General features: G+C 37.5%; 1 protein-coding gene across 1 annotated transcript; it reads right to left on the minus strand.

Moving 5' to 3' along the window:
• Positions 1 to 4,813: 4,813 nt before the first annotated feature.
• Positions 4,814 to 16,093, minus strand: LOC148193578 (uncharacterized). Its single transcript, XM_088099107.1, has 9 exons — positions 15,810 to 16,093; positions 15,121 to 15,477; positions 14,327 to 14,360; positions 13,876 to 14,103; positions 6,574 to 6,663; positions 5,932 to 5,997; positions 5,751 to 5,842; positions 5,622 to 5,669; positions 4,814 to 5,369 (listed from the first exon to the last, which is right to left on the minus strand). Exons 2-9 carry the CDS (start codon positions 15,447 to 15,449, stop codon positions 5,252 to 5,254), a joined length of 1,005 nt encoding a protein of 334 aa, XP_087955233.1. The 5' UTR covers positions 15,450 to 15,477; positions 15,810 to 16,093; the 3' UTR covers positions 4,814 to 5,251.
• Between the last annotated feature and the right edge of the window lie 6,584 nt (positions 16,094 to 22,677).

Consider the following 22,677-nt stretch of genomic DNA (forward strand, 5'->3'; position numbering starts at 1 on the left):
AAACACAAACTGAACGACAGAAGGCCATGAGGGCTCAAACCGATCGCTGGAAAGCTTTGAGGAACCTTGCCGAACGACAGAGGGTGATGAGGGGTTGAACCGAACGACATGAGGATGTGTCGAATTAAACCGAGCGGTAGAGGGAGATGAACTGGTGCCGAACGGTCGAAGAGTTGAATATCCTAACTGATCCAAGTCTTGCAGATAATCGATTATCACTTACAATAATCGATTATCACTGGCAGTTGTAATGCGTCTTTTCAGTTTCGAAGCAGTAGACTATATATCTCTTTGTCAAACACTATAGAAGACAACTTTGCGAATTTGAGAATACAATGAAATCTGAGGAAGTTCTCAAGTGCTAGTTCCTGCTCTTGTCAAGTCTTGTGAATAGAAGAAGCTCGCGCTTTGTGTGTCAAAGGTCAGAGCGGTTCTCTTCAAGTTGGCAAAGCTGTTGCTTCCGGTTCGTTTGTTGAAGGAAGCTCTTTCGGTTCGTTTGCCGAAGGAAGGTGCTTTTGTTATTGTTATTTTCTATTCACTTTCATTGTAATTGTTAAATTGTTTTAGTGAAAAAGTTAATCACTATTCATAGTGATTAACGACTGGACGTAGAATCTTTTGATTCGAACCAGGATAAAAATCATTTGTGTGATTTTTCTACTCCCTACACTCTTTATATTTTCTGCTCATCAACTGTTCGATAAAATGTTTAAGAGAAAATTAAAGGAACCATTTTTTAAAGTGACCAAACAAGCTCTTCGCTTTTAAACAAACCGCATCGAACTCTGATTTTATATTTCCGTTGTGTGACTCTACGATACCGGTTGTTCCAACAAGACCTCCTGCTACTTCACCACATGTGTCAATCCTCTCTATGTGAGAATGAATGACCATTAGTGATACAAGAAGGTCTAACACCATAGGACCCATCACAAGAGGAATGGCCAAAAAGCTCCAAGATGAATATTCTCCTCAAGGTCAAGTACTATTTGCTATCTTTGGATGGAAAATTGGAGAACAAGAAGATATGCCAAATCTGCCAAAACATGGAGAAGGGTAAAAAGGACATTTCTATACAAAAAGGGGTGTACTTATCCTTCTATGGGGCTGCATTAGTAAATGTTTTTTTCACATAAAACTCAATTTTCACGTGTTTTAGAAGCCATACATGTAGCACATGGGTTCAGATCTGCAACGTGAAAATTGCTTGCTTAAAGCCTTGAGATTAATCTATAAAATCTCATAGGAAAAGCTTGTAAATCACTTTTGGATTGTAGTAAAGAATTTCTGCTGAAATGCATAGTAAATTCCTTCTCCAAGAGTCACTTCTTAGCTTGATTTCCATTGCAACTTCCTTCCACTCTAGGAAGCCTTCTGAGTTTTGAATCACCTCTCCAAGCTAGCCTCCATACCCATTCACCATAATCACCAATCATCCGCTGCTTCACATCCAAAACTCCTAACCAATCTGCTCATGAAATTCCAAGTCTGCAGCTGCTAATGCTACTGTTCCATTGGTTTCAGCAAGCTGTCCAAGTCTCTTTGCACCTCCAATCTCACGGATCATCTTCTCTACATCTCCTAGGATGTATCAATTAGAGTGTGAAGATAACCCTCAAGACTGAGCTCCCTACATTCAGACTAAAGATGCTTGAAACTACACTAAGAACTTGGAACTCACTTTCACAACTTTGAACACCTTTGAAACCCTATACATATGTCACTTTACTTTCACATTGAATACCAAAATATATAATCTTTAATCATACCTTAAAAGAGATTAAAAAACCAAAAAAAAATCATTAGAACACACTAGAAACCATTCCATATACGTTAATAATACACAAGAACAGACCAAGAAGAACCACCAAACAACACAAAACCCCTTTAAACTCATACTTGGGCAAGGAAAGTAGCTTTGAAACCCTCACCAACAGCTCCGGAAGGTTCCAAAACCTCCCCAAAATAACCTAAAGAACATCCAAAACTGATACTTGGAACCCCGAATTTGGCATTTTCAAAACTTGAAAAAGAAACTAAAACTGGTGCGATAGCGCTCAGCGCCCAGAAGCTACCTCTCAGCGCCCAGAAGCTACCACTCAACGCTAGAGCCACCGAAATGGTGGTGCTCAGCGTCAGAAAGCTGGTGCTCAATGCTAGCACCCCTGGAATGGTGGCTCACAATGCCAGAAACTGCCCCTCAGCACCATATCAGTTGACAACACACTGCTTTCATGGACTTTGATGTACTTGAGACTTGTTCTAATGATAAAAAGGTTTTCTTACACACTAAAATTGATATGAAAACAAATTTATAACTAAAACAAGGCACCTCTTTGATTATTAGACCCAAACTAGGTGCATTAAAGCCATATGACAACTTCGAAAGTATCCTAACTCAAAGCCATACTTTCTAACTCAAAACTCTGCAAAACTAAAGGTATGAACAAGTCTTAAATGACTCAATAACAGACTCCAAAACATCACATTTTGTCCAGACCTCCTAAATCAAAATACCACTAATGAAAACCCCTTAAAATGAATTAAAATAATACAAAACACATCCAAAAGATGACCAACCAATTTCATATAAGAATTTTGCTTTCATGACACTCATACAAGTCTTAATCAACACTTAGCCCCTCTCAAAACACACTTTAACCAAAAATAACCCTTCTCCTAACTTTTCACATATCAAAACCCTATTTTTAGCCTAAAAACCACTCATTTCTTCTGCTGAAATGTAAATAGAGCTTTATATAATTTGTCAGTTCTTACTACACCCAGTTTAACATCTTTAAATTTATCAGATACAATCTTAACATCAAGATTACATCGCCTCTCACCATAAAAATCAGTTTTCACATCAACACATATTATATACAATCCACTCAACATACTAAATTTCTCAATCAAATGCATTTTCACAATTCAATCAATAATTCACCATAGAAACCTAACTTAGAATTCGTCTATCAAATAAAATCATGTAAAACTAACTTTCCTTACCTTACATCGACGATACAAAGCTTTAAGAACATCCCGATTACTTCTCGCACAAGGAATTTCTAGAAACACCTACGAATCACCAAATTGGAAACAAACAGAGTCCTTAAAACTCTAAATCCACCAAAAACAAGAAAAGAATGCTAAATGATACATGCAAAACAGATTCCATGCATGATCATGGACTAAAGCAAAAAGGTAAAAATAAGTAGAAATTTACTTGTTCTAAAACAGAAATTGATCGGTTAGATTTGTAGATCTTGACGTTCTGATCGTCTGGGCACCTCCTAATCGTCAAACAAATGACTTAGGAGCAAAAACACTTAGAAAGAAAGTAGAAAACTCTAGACAATTGATTTTCTAAAGAGATGATAGGTTTTAAAATAATAAAATTCGTTTATAACAAAACTATTTATAAATTACCCATTTAATATTAAAATAATCGAATCTCACTATTTTTAAACTACTACCACTTCTAAAATACCATTTTTTAGAATTTTACATAAATTAGTGATTTTTTAATGAAAAGAAAAAAAATGGCGCATATAATCTTAATAATGATTAATATAATGGTTTATGATTTTATATAAACTATTATTAAATTTTGACAAAATAATATCATATTGAACATAAAGTTTAAAATATATTTAAAAATTTAAAAATTTAAAAATATTAAAATATAAATTTGGATTGACTCCTTGATAACTCATTATGTGATCATATAATTATCTATTAAATTTATTTAACCCATCGATATCCATAAATTTATCCCTGGTTTCTTTGGGCTATTTTTCTCCTTTGGTCACTTTTACTTTACGTTAGGTGACAACCAAGAAAAGTTACTAGGGTGTCATACTGGCAAAATGGAACTCCAAACATATCATTGTCCCAATGATGCAATCATCTAACTGCTGCTCATTTAATTATGGCTAAGTATTTAAATGATTTAAGTGATGAATTTCTGTTGATGAAAACACGTGCATAAGAATGTGGTAGGCCCCAAAATCTCAAACCGAGGCAATATGGAACTGGTTCTTCCTTCTATCTACTAACCACAATAGTTGGTGTTTATAAATATTTTTTGTTTTCTCATCCTATACAAGCTTCTTGGAGGTTTCTGGAGAATGCTTGAAGTTGGAATTTGAGTATCTTTTTTATATCTATTTTTTTATTCTCTCATCGAGTAATGACATTCATCGAGTAAATGATTTCTCTCCCTGCTGTGTCTGTTTATGACAATGAAGAGTGAGTAATTTTAATTGTTGATGCGAAAATCAATTATTTATATTCAATTCACGATTTCCTATGGAACGTGCTAATATATTGGCACTCCTGTTTGTCGTTTTCTCTTTCTTTTTTTTTCTCATCACAATATGAAAAAGAATTGGCTAGTTAGCTGTCGAGTTACCGCAAATTTTTACGGAGACATTTTCTTGGGAGAACATTACAAAAGCAGACAAACCAAAACAATCAACTTTCAATTTAAAAACAAAGAAAACAGCACTCAGATGGAATAAATTACATGCGTAGTTCGCAGATGTATTAGATTAAACAGAGAATGTATATTAGACTTGCTTATTATTACAATTCGAAGGTTTAATATGTAGACTTAATACAAAGCACTTTCAAAAATAACCAAAAAAAAAGAAATAAGTTCTCTTTGTTCTTCCAAACAATTAGGGTGATAATCAAAAGTGAAGGTATAGTTGATGTTCAAGGAAGACGTAATTAAAAAAATACTTGTAATTTTACATTGTCATCTAATCACAAAATATCATATAAATTTATTAACTTTTATAATAACTGCTTCAAAAAAAACCAACTTTATTACAGTTTCTTATTAATTATCAAAGTACAAATTTTTATATTACGATCCATTGAAAATTTAACTCGTGTACTTTCTCTGAAGAATCATATTGACATAGCTACGCAGAAACTATTCATATACATACTGAATACTAAAAGAACAGCACTTTTTGTAAGACTTTACTAGGGTCGATTTCATCAATGTAGGAGGATACTGTGGAATGTTTATCTTGGATGGAAGATATCATAAACATGGTTAGAGCAGAGCAGAGCAGAGAAGTTCCATGTATTCAATCTGAAGTAGCAAATAAAAACCACATGCCACACAAATCCTAAACACTTTTGCAGGGAGGTGGTGTTTATCTGATCTTCTAAGTTAAAATCTGTTTTAGCCATATTGAAAGCAGCTCTACTCCGATGACTGTTCATGAATGTATCATCACCGTACAAACTGACAGGAACTAGGAAACAATTTTGACAACCACAAGTGTTTCAACTTAACTATCAAAGCAAAGACTGCAAAGCATGGAATGTGCGTTACACCCACACCTATGTACCTAAAAGTACCACAAGAGAGCCAGATAAATATCATATCATCATCTGAATGCTTAAATTAATTTCATTTCCTAGTGCTGCATCTGGTAACATGTAAGATAAACATGCAATGTTACATGATAAATTGCTCCTTGCTTGAAGTTTACGATTGTCATATTTGAAGGGGTGATCTAATGTAAAATAGTGTTAAAGTTAAATTTTAATTTTACAGATTCTATTTGAGTTGTGATGATGCACTGAATTTAAGAACATACCATAAGGCTGCATATGGGGATGACAAGTCAAGGAAAGGATAAGGCCACCTGGAACAACGGATAGAAAATTATGAACAGAATTTGGTGAAGTGAAAAGCAAAACTCAGAAAATGGGATACTTGTTTTTACCATAAGGAAACACAAGCATGGATGATCCACTGAAAAAGCACAAATATAGCCGTCCACAAAATAAAATATGCAAATCGAAACACTGGAAATCTCTGCATGTGTTAAGAAGTAGACGTAAATTTGAAGTAGGTATTTAATGAGAAATGACTAAGCAAACAAATAAACCGCAATAAAAAATCACCATGCAATTCAATAATGCTTCAACGAGGAGGAATACAGCGTTTAGGGAGTGTAGACAAACATCCATCTGCAAATTGGGAAGTGCAACCATTAGGATTCATTATGAAAATATCTTCTGAGTAGCAGAGGACCAGCCAATTCTATTAGAACCAAAAGTGAACAATTTATACATTCATAAATCCCACTCATCATTCTTTGGCTTCTTTAGCTTTATCATAATTAAGGTATTTCAAACAACCACACCTATTTATTACATCTTTCTTGAGGTAATCAACGCTTAGCACATGCAGAAAAGCCCAAATCCTTTGATGTTAAGTACATGTAGCATGTTCGAGTTGAATATCATATAAATAAAAGACAAAACAACTACAAGCAAAATTTTAATGATTATTTTTTTAACAAAACTGTTCCCTCACATTTAAGGAAAATACGATACAGTTGTGTTAAAGGGTATGATGAGCTGCATTCTTGCAGCAGGAAAACCGACTCATTACTAAATCAATAATTTCCATAAGCGTTTTAACAAAAATGAAACTAGAAAGGAAAGGCCAAACATTCTCCAAAACTTTTATTAGTATGTTAAGTATAACTTTCTTCACCAAAAGATAAATGGCAGATCAGGGACAAGATCAATAATACTCACAAATTCCAAACGGAAATCTGATTTTGTCATAGATGGATAAAGGACGAGCCAGAATACAATGTCCGTGAGCACCACAGCACCTCCACAAGTCTATATATTTTAAGGAAAATGAAAATAAATCAGTAGATTGCCTCCTGAGTTCAACCAGTTAATAACACAATGATAATCAACATGCAAGTACTTAGTCTTTTTTACAGCATGCAATAGTGTTTAATCAAGTAGCAGAAAAAAGAGCAAGGTAAATAAGAAGACGTTATAAAAAACACAACTTTGACAGAGAGATTGCATCACAGACTTTTACAAACTTATGATCGTTGTTGTGGAAACCTTCATCTGCAAATTTATATTTAACAATACATCTTTTAACACTGTTCTCTAAAAATCAAACAGGTAACCGGGACTTTCAAACTAGAATTTAAATGATTAATTGGCTATCTGGGTAAGGATAGCTTACTACTACCATGGACATAGAGCAGAAGTCCTTTTCAGCCATGATGGATCAAATATTATTACATCAGGAACTTTCTTACCCAATGTTGTTCATGAGAAAAAAAAAAAAGAAAAAAAAAGAAAAGGGGGGAAAGGGCAACTAAGAGGACAAGAAAAACAATTCTCTAAAGATGCTCAATCTGTAAAACAAATTTAGTTAAACAACTCTGTCCCATAATAAGTTTTAGTAGGTGAAACACCCTAAAAATGTTTGGTAGAGACAATACATGCAGACAGAGGATGGTGACTACCTAAAATGCCAATGAATTAAGTTTCTCAAAAGACTCTCCAGACTATGATCAAATATTTGACAGTGTCTGTTAGGGCCTGGCGAGTGTACGAGAGAAGAAGATATAGGAGGGATAGGAGAGAGGACGAGCGTCTTAATCGTACGGTAACGGACGAGTGTTCTGGGCCGGAGATGACGAGGGGCGAGGACGAACGTCCTCATGGGCCGGAGATGACGAGGGGCGAGGACGAACGTCCTCGGCAAGGGGAGGCCGAGCGAGCGGGGCAACAGGGAGTGAGGCCGAGCGCCCTGGGCAAACAGAGCGAGGACGTACGGTCGGAGCGAACGGGACAGCAGGGAGTGAGGACGATCGTCCTAAGTGAGGACGATCGTCCTAAGTGAGGACGAGCGTCTTGAACAAAGGAAGACGACAACGAGCGTCTAACTGGCAAGCGGAAGGACAGGCGGGACCCAAGGGACGTCAACAGAGGATTACAGTAATAAATACAATAAATATAGTAAATAAGGATAGAATGATTCTTTCCAGATAATTATAATAAATAGGCAATTACTATAGTAAATAAGGATGGAATGATTCTTTCCAGATAATTATAATAAATAGGCAATTACTATTATTTCCTACCTTTTCTGGAAGGAGCGATTAGTATTAATTAAGGAGGCACCTAGAGCTTAGGGTATGCTTTTGATTATTCGAGTACTGTAAGAGAGGTTATGCTCTCGTGTGACTGAAGGAGACCCTGCTCCCAATCATTGGTTGTGTTTTGTGTTTTCCAAAGTGCAATAATAAAGAGGTTTTTATTCAGTCGAGTACGTTTATCCACTGTGAGAAGCCAGTTACGTAGTCAGGCACGTAACAATTGGTCCGACCTGCCGGATCCTATTGAAGGGAGGAAAGCGTCATGGAAGGAAGGTTGAATGCTATGGAAGGAAGAATGGAGACCCTAGAAATCTCCATGGGCGGTCTGGAATCGGCGGTCCAGGAACTGGTGAGGGTGATAGGGGAGCGAGGTTGACGGGAGGATGGCCACCTTGATGGTAGTCAGGGATCGGTCAATGGAAGAAGGAATGACGAGGAGGAGAAGGACGGTAGCGGCTTGGAGGGTGGACACCGAGAGGAGCAGCCGTACTGGAGGAGGCGGATTGAGTTACCCGTATTCGAAGGTAACGAGCCTATGAACTGGATTTATAGGGCGGATAAATTTTTCGAAGTACAAGGGGTACCAGAGGACGAAAAGTTGCGCCTGGCATACATCAGTATGGAAGGGATAGCAGGACACTGGTTTCGGTTTTGGAGGGAGAAAGCCAGGAACCGAACATGGGCAGGATTAAAAGAAGCGTTGGTGGTTCGATTTGGAGGCAGAAATCAAGGAACGGTCTTCGAGAGGCTAGCATCCTGTAAACAATCAGGATCCGTGGGAGACTATATCCAAGAATTCGAGATGTTGGTGGGCCAAGCAGAAAAAATACCCGAGGCTCAGTTGATGGGGTATTTCATGGCCGGACTACAGGAGGGAATTCGTAACCAACTCAGGTTGCTTGACCCGAAGGAGTTCATGGACGTCATGAGACTAGCAAGGGACGTGGAGGCATTCCAAGCTGGAGCAAGGGCAAGCGGAGGAATCAGCAGCAAAGGACAAACGTGGGGAAAACCGAGCGGTTCAGTGGCAAGGGTGGATCCTAGTCGCCACAATCAGAACCGAACGGGTACAGTTGAGAAGGAAGGAGGCCCAAGGAGAGAAGGAGCACGTACGTTCTCTAACGCTCAAGGCAGGAACGTACGGGATTTACCGTACGCTGAGTACGTCAAACGTAGGGAGGAAGGGAGGTGTTTCAGGTGCGGAGGACCGTTCGGTCCGGGGCATCAATGCCCAGAAAGGGGACTTCGGATGCTGATATTGGCAGAGGACGAGGAGCCAGGAGGGGAAGAAGAGGTCGAGGTTGAACTCGAACAAATGGAGCTATCTGCTTTCTCGGCAGGGGGGCTCACCCAGCCCAGAACGATGAAGCTGTATGGGCAGATGGGGACGAAGCAGGTTCTGATTCTGATTGACAGTGGCGCCAGCCACAATTTCATAAGCAGGAAATTGGTAGAAGACCTGGCAGTACCCGTAGTAGATACACCACCCTATAGGGTGAGTTTGGGTGATGGACAGAGAAAGGAGACGCGGGGGTGCTGTGAGGCAGTAACGATCCACATGGGAGAGGTGGTGATCAACGAACGATTTCACCTGTTCGAGTTGGGCGGAGTGGATGTGATACTGGGGGTAGAATGGTTGGCCAAGCTTGGCGAGGTAACCTTAAATTGGGGGCAGCTAACTATGGCGTACGTGCAAGCCGGGCGCAAGATGACAATTAAAGGAGACCCGACTCTAACTCGGAGAGTGGTGGAACCTGCAGCGTTGCTTAAAATGAAGGAAGTAGAGGTCTGGTTACTAATGTGGGAGCTTAGGGAGACAGAGAAGGAAGAGGAGCAAAAACCGTACGCTCAGGAAAAAGAAACGTTCGGTCCGGAGTTAACAAGGAAGCAGACGCTCGACATGATACGAATCTTGGACAGGTACGGGGACGTATTTCACGAACAAACCGGACTACCGCCAGATAGGGGAATGGTTCATCAAATTCCCTTAAAAGAAGGAACGGACCCCGTGAATGTAAGGCCATACAGATATCCCCATGTGATGAAGGGGGAGATTGAGAAACAGGTGGGGGAAATGCTGAAAACGGGCGTTATAAGGACAAGCAACAGTCCATATTCGAGCCCTGTAATTTTGGTCAAGAAGAAGGATGGCAGCTGGAGATTTTGTGTGGACTACAGGGCCTTAAACCGAGCCACTATACCTGATAAATTCCCGATTCCCTTGATAGAGGAGTTGCTAGACGAACTAAGGGGGGCCAAATATTTTTCAAAGGTGGACTTGAAGTCAGGCTATCATCAGATACGAATGGGAGCAGGCGACATAGAGAAAACGGCTTTCCGGACACACCAGGGTCACTACGAATTCATGGTGATGCCGTTCGGCCTAACCAACGCACCAGCCACTTTTCAGAGTGCCATGAACCAACTATTGCAGCCTTATCTGCGGAAATTCGTACTGGTATTCTTTGATGATATACTGGTGTATAGCCGAACCTGGGAGGAGCACTTGGAACATGTGGGGACGGTGCTACGGGAGCTAGTGGCAAATAGATGGGTAGCCAACAGGAAGAAATGTGAGTTCGGCAGAACTCAAATAGGTTATTTGGGCCACCGCATATCCGAGAAGGGTGTAGAGATGGACGAAGACAAGGTACGCGCTGTGCTGGAATGGGAGAAACCGAAGACGGTGAAGGCTTTGAGGGGATTCCTGGGACTGACGGGATACTACAGGAGGTTCATAAAGGATTATGGAAAGATTGCCAGACCTTTGACCGACCTTCTTAAAAAAGGGCAGTTTGCGTGGACGGAACAAGCCGAGGAAGCCATGTTAAGGTTGAAGAAGGCAATCACGACTGCTCCTGTATTGATTCTGCCTGACTTTGACCAGCCGTTTCACATTGAGTGTGACGCATCCGAAAGGGGAATTGGAGCAGTACTCATGCAAGGGAAGCAGCCCATAGCGTTCTTCAGCAAAGCGCTATCTGAGGGGTCGTTGGGGAAGTCAATATATGAGAAGGAATTAATGGCGCTGGTTTTAGCCATACAACACTGGAGGCCGTACCTGCTAGGGCAACGATTTGTGGTCCACACTGATCAGAGGAGTTTGAAGTATCTTTTGGAGCAACGCATCACCACTCAGAATCAGCAGAATTGGCTGGCGAAGCTCCTGGGTTACGACTTTGAGATTGTGTACAAATCCGGGGTAACCAACAAGGTGGCAGACGCCCTATCACGCAAGGATGAGGACGAACTGCAGGCAGAGAAGGAATTGACGGTGATTGCGCGGCCGTACTGGCAAGATTTCAGGGAAATTTTGGAAGAGGTCGAGGCGGATGAGGAGCTAAGGAAAGTGATTGACGATTTGAAGGCCGACCCCAACTCCCACCCTTCGTTCACGCTGGAGAACGAGCGTTTACACTATAAAGGGAGGCTCGTGCTGTCAGCCCGTTCGGCCTGGGTGCCCAAATTGATAGCCGAATTCCATACCACACAGATAGGAGGCCACTCGGGGGTTTACCGAACGTACCGCAAGGTGGCGCAATCTCTTTATTGGGTGGGAATGAAGAAAGCCGTGACCGATTTCGTTGCAAGCTGTCTGGTCTGTCAACAACATAAATACTTGACCTCATCACCGCAAGGGTTGCTGCAACCGTTACCCATCCCCAACGCAATTTGGGAAGAGATAAGCATGGATTTTATCGTCAAATTACCCAAGTCTAGAGGATATGATGCTGTGTTAGTGGTGGTGGACCGTCTCAGCAAATACGGACACTTCATACCCTTAAAACACCCTTATTCCGCACGTACCATAGCCGAAGTCTTTGTGAAGGAGATCGTCCGGTTGCATGGAGTGCCGCTATCTATAGTAAGTGACAGGGATCCACTGTTCTTGAGTAATTTTTGGAAGGAGTTGTTTAAATTGCAAGGCACTCAACTAAAGATGAGCACAGCCTATCACCCTGAATCTGATGGGCAGACGGAGGTTGTCAACAGGGTCTTGGAGGGGTACTTAAGATGCTTTTGCTCCGAACAGCCCAAGGGCTGGAGCATCGTGTTACCGTGGGCGGAATACTGGTACAACACCAGCTACCAGGAGTCGGCCAAATGCACTCCATTTGAAACCGTCTATGGGAGGCCGCCTCCCTCACTACACAGGTTCGTTCCGGGGGAAACCTTAGTGGAAGCAGTCAATCAGGAGTTACAAACAAGAGATGAAGCACTCCACCAGTTAAAGTTCCATCTAGCCAGGGCTCAGGAATTAATGGTGAGGCAGGCCGACAAGGCAAGGAGACCGTCCCAGGTAGAGGTGGGAGATTGGGTCTATCTGAAGATTAGACCTCACCGACAAACGACGATGGCGACCACAGTACAATCTAAACTGGCCGCTCGTTATTTTGGACCTTTCTTGGTCATCCAGCAGGTGGGGGCAGTCGCTTTTAAGCTGCAATTACCGGAATCCGCTCGGATACATCCCGTATTCCATGCGTCACAGCTGAAGAAGGCAGTAGGGGATCACCGGATCGAACAGGAGTTACCAATAGACTTAGAGATGGAGGAACCGTCTCCACGGCCGGTCAGAGTTTTGGATAGAAGGCAGGTGCACCAGGGAGAGGACGAGCGGCAGGAAGTCTTGATCGAATGGCAAGAGGGAGGTCCTGACGGGGCGACATGGGAAGATGCCCTCACCATCCAAGATCAATACCCCGACTTCAACCTTGAGGGCAAGGTTGATCTTCAGGAGGTGGGTAATGTTAGGGCCTGGCGAGTGTACGAGAGAAGAAGATATAGGAGGGATAGGGGAGAGGACGAGCGTCTTAATCGTACGGTAACGGACGAGCGTTCTGGGCCGGAGATGACGAGGGGCGAGAACGAACGTCCTCATGGGCCGGAGATGACGAGGGGCGAGGACGAACGTCCTCGGCAAGGGGAGGCCGAGCGAGCGGGGCAACAGGGAGTGAGGCCGAGCGCCCTGGGCGAACAGAGCGAGGACGTACGGTCGGAGCGAACGGGACAGCAGGGAGTGAGGACGATCGTCCTAAGTGAGGACGAGCGTCTTGAACAAAGGAAGACGACAACGAGCGTCTAACTGGCAAGCGGAAGGACAGGCGGGACCCAAGGGACGTCAACAGAGGATTACAGTAATAAATACAATAAATATAGTAAATAAGGATAGAATGATTCTTTCCAGATAATTATAATAAATAGGCAATTACTATAGTAAATAAGGATGGAATGATTCTTTCCAGATAATTATAATAAATAGGCAATTACTATTATTTCCTACCTTTTCTGGAAGGAGCGATTAGTATTAATTAAGGAGGCACCTAGAGCTTAGGGTATGCTTTTGATTATTCGAGTACTGTAAGAGAGGTTATGCTCTCGTGTGACTGAAGGAGACCCTGCTCCCAGTCATTGGTTGTGTTTTGTGTTTTCCAAAGTGCAATAATAAAGAGGTTTTTATTCAGTCGAGTACGTTTATCCACTGTGAGAAGCCAGTTACGTAGTCAGGCACGTAACAGTGTCATGATTAATTTTGGAAAAATTCTATTTGGCTCCTCGGAAAATCCAGTTTAAAAATGTTGTTCAGCCAGCAACCCATGCTTTGTCCATCTCAAACAGATAAAATTTTCCTAGATAAGCCTGATAACTTTTCAAATTCACATATCTTATGTCTAGTTTAAGGCTGCCATCTCCAATCATACTTTCTTTTTAACAAAACTAATTCCCTTTGAAAATTCTCAGTTGCATTGCATGTCCTAACTAACAAAAAATCTGATTAAATGTCAATTTGCAATTGTTAAAATACATCACTATATAATTTAGAATAATGTAAGTATTAGGAACCCAACATTGAAAAGAGACAAAAGATATCCTAACAGTAAGGCACACAAAAAAATACTCCAATAAAATCCAGAAAGAAAATTACCTGAAAAATTATTTGAAAAATATAACCCCATACACCAGCAATATGCCGAGTGCGAGGCTCCTGATTGGTATTGGAATTCTTATACAGGTTAGGTAATTCAGGAGTACCATCGAGTGTAGGAGCCACATAAGTGCCTTGTTCAGCATCCAACTGTTCCTGATTGACTGTGTTGCCATCAATTGTTTTGTGTTTATAGAAACATCCATATATGGAGACACAAGATCCAAACTGAAAGTGAAATTGAGAGCAGAAGTCACTTGGAGAAGGAATAAAATGAAAACAAGAGAAAAGAAAGTTGACTGGCAGATTCAAAATTTTCTCCTAAGGAGCATATAATCCTGTAACTTATAAAATGTATCATAACCCAACTAGAACAAGTTCCACCCTAAAATTAAAAAAAAATGCAATTTTATTATAATATCAGAAGATGGGTTAGGATGATAAGTGTTACCCCAAAGTAAATGGTGACCAGGGTAAACGTCCACCTGTTCAACAAAAAGAAGTAATCAGCATATTTCTAACCAACTAATCAAGATGGAAGATTAATCAGCATATGTTTGATCATTTTCTTCAAACATGCACTCTTTCATCACAGGAGTCTGGAATACTCCAATACAACATATGTTTAAGAGAGATGTGTCATTTTTCAATTTGTTGGCAGCATTTTAAAGAGGACATATGATTGAGGTAGAGAGAAGGAACAGAAGAATTGAATCCAGCCAGCCCGGTTTAGTTCATAGAAAACTGAATTTTGAGATTTATGCACACTAGTTGAACAAAAAATTACAGCAGAAGTTGTCCCACGATTGTAACAAATTATACATAGAATAACTATATCCAAAGCTTAGAAAAAAACACAGACATGGCAACAGTTATAATTTCCAAAATATAGGATACGTCAGTACTTTGTGTGTGTGTATATATACATTGAACATTATGAATTATTTTAATAGGCAATAAAGATTAAAAATTATCTGCAAAAAGTTAGTTAAATATAACAATCTAAGAACATTTAAGACATGATCTAATCCATCCATCTAAAATCCAAAAAGTGAAAAAAAAATAATTTAATTCATTTAAGACATGTCACTCCCTTATTGACTACCATTATTGAAAAAGTCATCTTCTAAGTTAGGTTCATCTAAAGACAGTTGTTCTAAAAATAACTGTTAAATAAATGAATATATATGATCACTTATGTTGCATCAAGACTAGAATAGATAGGATATGTGAATGTAAGCTTACTGAGTGTAGAAGAAAAATATGCCACCTCCCTCAGCAACCAGATTGGTAGTGAGCAAAGACAAAAGCACAACAAAAGAAAATATCCTGTAAGCAAGCAGCCAAGCAGGATGAATTCCTTTAAGGCATGTATTCCATGTTTCATCCTCGTAAAGAGTCCCAGCTGTTTCCCTCTGTCTTTCTCTTCTCTCATTCCTTGGCTTACTGCATTCTTCGTACTTCCATATCAAAAATGATGCTAAACCCATAGTCATTAACATAAAGAGGGCACATAAGAAGAACCTCCAATTCAACCAATAACTTAGGAGAGTAGTATCTGGCGGCAGTGCCATAGTGGATCGTCCACTATGCTGGATGGATCTGTTAATATTAAGAAATTGGTCAGTCACTTATATTTGCTTTGCTAAACGAGTTCCTCCAATTTCATGATTTTTTATGCACCCAGTTAAGATTCGATACACAAGTGATGAGCAAAACAATATTCTGCCAAGATTAGAAGAGTTAAGCCAAGTGCACGATACAGAGATTAAATTGAGAACCTAGATTCCTTACTTGAAAATTTTCACGAAAAATTCAAAAAGTTTGATACTTTATCAAACTGAAGATAGAATAACAGATTACAGATTCCCAACCGGAAAAAAAAAACAGAACAATGGATAAGTAAATAAGCAAAGAAGAGTAGAAATACTCACAGAGAAAATTGAGAAGTAAAATTAAATACGGAAGAGGCGTGATTTCTGAAAGAAGATGCTTTGCTTCTTCCTTGTATATGGGTAGGTATCAAAAAGTGAAGAAGAAGATATATTAAGAGTGATTAATGAACCAACAAATTGAATTGATGTTATCAAATAATTAACAGTGAGAAAGATATTCAATCAATTGATATGGTTGATCCCAATTTGCAGGTTTGAGATCAACCAAAATTCACCGGAGAAGCTTTTGCTCTGCTCTTTACAATGCAACGAAAGTATTAAATATTTATGGATAAATTTCCATATTTCTGTGTTGCATATATTTATTATTTATTTAAGGTTGGTTACTTTTTGTTGACTTTTCGTGTTGCATGTTCGTTCTGTTGAAAAAATGTTCATTTGTTAATTGAAAAACAAAATATTTCTATGTTTAAGATGTTTACGATTCTTTTTAGATAAAGACATTCTCTTTTCACGTAAATAAACAGAATTAGAAAAAATTTACGTTTTGAACTAATAAAAAATGTTAAATATGTATCTAAAATTGAAAATACCAATTTTGAAAATATAAACCTTGTTTAAATTTAAAATTTAAAATAAAAGGTATTTTTACAATTAGATAAAAAATATAATATATATATATATATATATATATATTTTTTTTTAAGCTAAAATATAATCTATGAATGTAAACAATTGACGTAGAAACCATCTTATCAAAAGCAGACGGAAAAGATGTGGTGGTGGGAGTTCTTGAACTAAATAATAACTACAAAATCTATTTTCGATAATTTCATAATAACTTGCTTAAAAACAAGATTTTGTTATTGTTTAAAAAGATAGAATATCAACTTTTTTTATACACTTGATTTGTCGCTCACAATCATTTACTTGATTTATTTTAAATTATAAAACACAATTTATAATAAAAAAAAATAAAAAAAGTAGCATAAAATACAAACACATCTTCTATATTTTTTATTGTACGTAGTTAATTTAATTTTAGAAATAATAAATTCAAATAAATAATTATTGAAAGATAAAAAGATAACATAATTATTTTAATTTAAAAAAAAATCACTTAAAAGATATATATTTATTATGTCCAGTAAAAAGAAGAAATCTCTTTTATTAATATTATAGATAATGAACATCAATTAAAAATTCGTTATTATATATTATGTTATTTCAAACACTGTCAGGATTCCCCAATACATATTAATTTTTTTCTTTTTTTAATTATATTTTAGAAAATAAAAATAAACAATATAAGTATCAGAAGTAATTGCATAACAACACATTTCAAATCACTCCTTATTTTATTTAAATAACTATTATTTCCTTAAAAATACAGACACAAAATATCTCTTTTCCACTAATATGTGATAAAAACAATATAAATATCTCATTATTATTTAATAGATTTGGTATTAAAAAAATTAACATTTTAATTTCCAATATTATATTAAAGAATACAATATTTTGATTTAACATTCATGTACTCAATCCATCATTTCGTAAACTCTAAAGGACATTCAAAAAATATAGCACACAACTATATACAAGTGTCCATATTTAATAATATGATAGAACAATTACTATAATACGAACATCAAACTTACAGTTATTACAAAATACCTATTAAATTTTTCGTTTAACTTTGCAAGATCTTCCTATACCACTACCGAACGTTCAACATATAACCGAACGTTCGGTTATATTTACAGAACAAAAAATGGTGAACGTTCGGTTCACCAAAACTATAATTACTATACGACCGAACGGTCATCAACTATTCAGCAGGAGTCTCACCACCCAGCTCCTGTTCCAGCGTAAGCTCTTCCCCTTGTGCTCACATCCAACAAGGATGATCATTGCAATAGAAAACCGAACGGTAACATGGATAAAACAGAAAACAAGGGTAAGCTACTATAATTCAATTAAGCATGTATTCACACATGTAATAAACTACAAGCTCTTACAGAACGAACGCTATAACATACAGGAGCCAATATAGATATCACACATAACTGAAATATAATAATACTATACAACCGACACTTGACTTGACCATCCGGATTGTATGAATACGTAGCTTGAGGTCATTCGTGCACTCGGGTGGTGGAGTAACTGGAAAACCATCAGCTGCCACCCGAGGTTAGTCCGTTATAACTCACCCAAGAACCTATGGGCTAGGACCTCCCGCCATTCTAACACAATGACTTACCCATCTCTACTTGAGAACTGGTAATCATCAGAATATCAGGATGAACTCCGTGAATTTCACTATCCGTATTCATACTTTACCACAACATTATCCTTACACTGAGACATTCCTCCCCGGAATTCTCTTCCACATTACTTGAAACATAAACTTTTACTTGAATACCAATAATACTTCCCATACATAATAGATCATTGCGGTAATAAACAACCAGCACCAAGCCATAACATCAGCATTGAAAGATCAAACAACATTTCACATAAGAAGATCGAACGCTCAAATAACACCACCCTTAGTTACCAACGAACGGAAAGGATCTAAACAACAGACGAATATAACCGAACGTTTATTTAATAGATATGACTTTGACATGAGCCGAACACAACTTAAGGACAGAACACTCTAATTAAACCAAATACTTAATATAAGACTGAACCATATTTAACTATCCTCAATACTCGAACGAATGGTATTTCAATATCCTCAAAGTAATAACGAACGATATTCTACTATACTCAAAACAAGAACGAAAACTATTTCACTATCTGACAAAACCGAACGCTTAGAGCTTATATCGAACACTTATAACTTCTGATCCTTGGTGTAAGACCAAACGACATTTTACTTATTTTACAAAAACCGAGCGCCTAGAGCTTCTACTCCTACAAACTATTCATCAAATCTAGTACTTTTAAGGAAACCGAACGTTAAGACATTTTAGCTGAAATACCCATAAACCGAACGTTAAGCCTAGTCTAAGTACGAAGTCTATAATAATAATATATGAGCTATCACAAACTAAAATACCTAATCGAATAAGACTGATTATAAAAGTATATAACCATCAACACTTGATATATTAATCACTTCCTATAAAACGAACGACTACAAACTGGTAAGGCCAAAATGCTAACTCTATTGATAGTTTTTTCACTAACCATAACCGAACGGTTGAAACCGAACACCCAACTATTCTACGAAATTTTGCAGAATCCTTATCGACTTATACAGAACCACCAAAATCCAGAAATCATATAAGTCACACGCTCATATACAAATCATCAATCCATTCATTCCATACATACGCAAAATCAACACATGCATAATTAAATTTAATAGCTTCCCTTACCTCTTAACAGACCGATCGCTCACAATACGAACTTTGCACCACGACCAACACTCAACCTCCCAGATTCACTGTTTGAGTACAACAAACCACCCAAAAGACCAGAAACGTGATCAGAACCTTATAAGAAGAAGAAGATAAACACATGCAACAAAAACTTGGTTTGCATGTGCCCCAAACTAGACTTTATTAGAATCAGGAAGACCTACCAGTTCAAACCACTAAACGGTCGGTTGAAAGGAGGATCCTTGCCACCAGTAACCTTACGTGCACTCTGATGAATGATCAAACGGAAGAAAACGTGAAATTCAATGGAGGAAAAACTGATAATTTTAGAGAGAAGTTAGAGAGAAGGAGGAGAAACTAGTTCAGAAGATTTGGAGGAGAAGATCGCATGCAGAGAATGGAACCAACTTTGAAATTTTAGCTTATATACTCCCTCAGAAAAACCGATCGTCCACTCTTCTGCCGCCACCTGTCTTCCACTTCCTGAGGCTCGCTCTCCTCTTGCAGACACCCGTTTCCCATTACGATGGGAAATTTAATGGTTCTGACACAAGGAATCACAAAAGAAGCGAAGATTTATTTTTCATATTCATTTGAAAAAACTACAACGAACAAAACTCATGACATGACAGTGATAATAATTTTATGGATGATGTTCATAATTTTCTTTTTAATGAAAGCACTATAAACAAAACAAATTAAGTAACGTGAATTTTGTATCAAAATCATACGCGACATTTTGAGTTCACCAATTCTTTCTCCCTCTTGGGAGCCTCAAATATTAGAACTCAACTTGAACATATGAGTTTAATTTACAGTCTTATTTTAGACAAATTAAAAATGTAAATGAAGATTGTTTTACTATTGTAATTTGTAAAATTATAAATACAATCATGGCGACTATTACCTTAAAGTACGAGTAAAATCGACTAGTGTTGAGATATGATGATGTACCTTTGTTTCGGTAAGTTGAATTAAAAACTCTGACTCCAATGTTAAAATTGCATCTAACACATCATGAAAATGTCTACTAACAGTCGATCTTTAATTATAGTAGAAAAATGACACACTATGATTTCTTCACATTATATTAATAACATGTAAAAATTTAGCAACTTACTCCTTTAATGGGCACCATATATCATCCTTCACTAACCCAATTGCCCTTAACTACTGACATATGTTAATAAATGTCTCTAATTCCATTTGAATAATGTCATTGCATCGATTTATATGTACTATGTAAGACATCAATTTCTCTCTTCTACACTATTTGTCTGGGACAAAATCCTGAACTCTATTTCTAGAACTGAAATATATATTCAATATATTCAACTTATGCACAACACTGCATAACATTATCAGTGCAACTACTAGTTGCACAATTGTAATTGTCAGTGTAAGTGTGCAACTGCATTAAAGTAGACATCAACAACATCATTTACAACATCTTCAACATCAAAATATGACACATCTAATTCCTCTTCCATCTATATTACCGCATAAAAAATATAAGGATATTACATACAAATAATAAAGATGAAGCCATAAAATAATCTTCTATACCATATCAAAACCAGGTAAATTTATTATCCAACTCATTCAAAATTTGTATAAACTAAGATACATATAATACATATTTATAGTATTTAAAAAAAAATCCATTCATACAACTCAATGTACATATTATATGCAATTTTTCACTCAATGTAAATACTTTTTCATTGAAAAACGAAAATATCCATTCAGAGTAATATATTACATACATAAAACTTGCATAACTTACCTCTCTATAACATTGTGTACACAAGCTTGTATGAACTCACTTTCCATCACCAAACAAAAGGCACATTACACCTTCTTTCACAATTTATCATCTACAACAAAGAATGAAATTCAAATCAAAGCAATATCATAATTTTTCATGAAACATAACACATGGAAACATTATCACCTCCACCATGAGCACACTTACAAGAACTTCCCTAACCACAAACTACCAAATTCCACATAAATCAAACCACTCAACCACCTCCAACGATGAAGTCACCTCCACCACGAACAATCACGACCACAAGCCTTCGGTTCAGCTCTCAAACCACCTCGTACAACATGTCTAATGCTTCCTACAATGCAACACATTTTTTAGAACAAATGAAAGCTTTGGAATCAGTTCCAAGCATGAGAGAACATATTCCAACACCCTAGAATTGGTTCCAAACAAAAAAAAAATAGATTCCAAGACCATGAAATTAGTTTGAAACAAAAGAGAACAAATTCCATTCTTCTTGGAATCGATTCTAAGTTTTCACAAATCTGGTTCTAAGTCTTCATAGATTCGGTGCCAAGCATGTATATGCATGTCATTCGACCTACGTCCATGAACTATGATGTGAATCCAATTAGGCTATTATGATCAAAAGAGATGTGTGGTAACACCCCAAAAATCAGGATGTCACGAGTTATTACAAAAACTGTATATTTCAAAATTTTCTTATAATGCAGAAACATATTTCTCAAAAATCTCAATATTTTAACACGCATAATTAATTCAAAACGTAATAGTTTCAAAATCCATGTCTAATTACATTATTAAAAGATAATTAAAATAACTAAGGAAGCAAAATAACGCCAATTAAATTGTCTCAAAAGTATAAACACAAGAACTTTAAAAGAAATCCCAAATATTTCCCTGTCATCTTTCGAATCTATCATGCTTCTGGAACATCTGTAACATCATATGTTCACATGTAATACATTATATGATCATCGTTGATAATTTCATTCACAAACACAAACAAGTATGGGGTAAGTTACCAATATTTTTGGGTAAGAGTTTTGTTGTGTGCATGAACATATGGTTTATGTAATATTTGTGATTATGTGTGGTTATTATTGGGTAAGAGTTTGTGTATGCATGAGCATATGGTTTATGTAATATTTGTGATAGATTTTCCCTATGAATGTATTATGTATGTTTTGTTGGGTTATCCCAACATAGGGTTTGATGCTAAGAGAGAACAAATATATGTTGTAAGAGTTGGGTTATTAGGTTCTCTTCCTATATGGAGAATAGGCCAAATAATGTGGACCATTAGGTTTCACTTTGTTTTAATGGAGATAGGTCAAATTAGTAGGACACATTAGAGTCATTTGAAAAGAGGGAAAAGGCAAGTGAGAGAGAAAGGAAGAGAAGAAGTCATTCCTTCATAACATAAAACCTGCACTGGTGTTTTCATCGTTGTGAAGTTCTTCACCGTTGGATCAGGTTGATTTTTGGACAGTGGGTTCTACAGATATGGTTCTTTATTCTGACCCTTGGGATTGTCAATAGGAGGTCTAGTTTGGGAGAAAATAACCTTGCATCAAAAGTTTTGTTTTGGAGCATTTCATAAAACCTACACTAGTGTTTTTGTCGTTGTGAAGTAGTTTACCGTTGGATCAGAATGATATTTGAACAGTAAGTTCTAGACGTATGGTTCTTTATTCTGACCGTTAATCGGAGGTCTATT

Source organism: Vigna umbellata, chromosome 9 (assembly GCF_029865625.1).
Source record: "Vigna umbellata cultivar VRB3 chromosome 9, Vumbellata_1.0, whole genome shotgun sequence".
In the NCBI taxonomy this organism is placed as follows: domain Eukaryota; kingdom Viridiplantae; phylum Streptophyta; class Magnoliopsida; order Fabales; family Fabaceae; genus Vigna; species Vigna umbellata.

What these genes read in the sequence shown, in the direction of transcription:
- LOC148193578 (XM_088099107.1), bottom strand. Translation starts at nt 15,449, where the DNA reads ATGGCACTGCCGCCAGATACTACTCTCCTAAGTTATTGGTTGAATTGG. An exon ending in ATATTTTTCTTCTACACTCA is followed by an intron (nt 14,361 to 15,120) that starts GTAAGCTTACAT and finishes TTTGTTGAACAG; the next exon opens with GTGGACGTTTACCCTGGTCA. An exon ending in AAGCATTATTGAATTGCATG is followed by an intron (nt 5,843 to 5,931) that starts GTGATTTTTTAT and finishes TAACACATGCAG; the next exon opens with AGATTTCCAGTGTTTCGATT.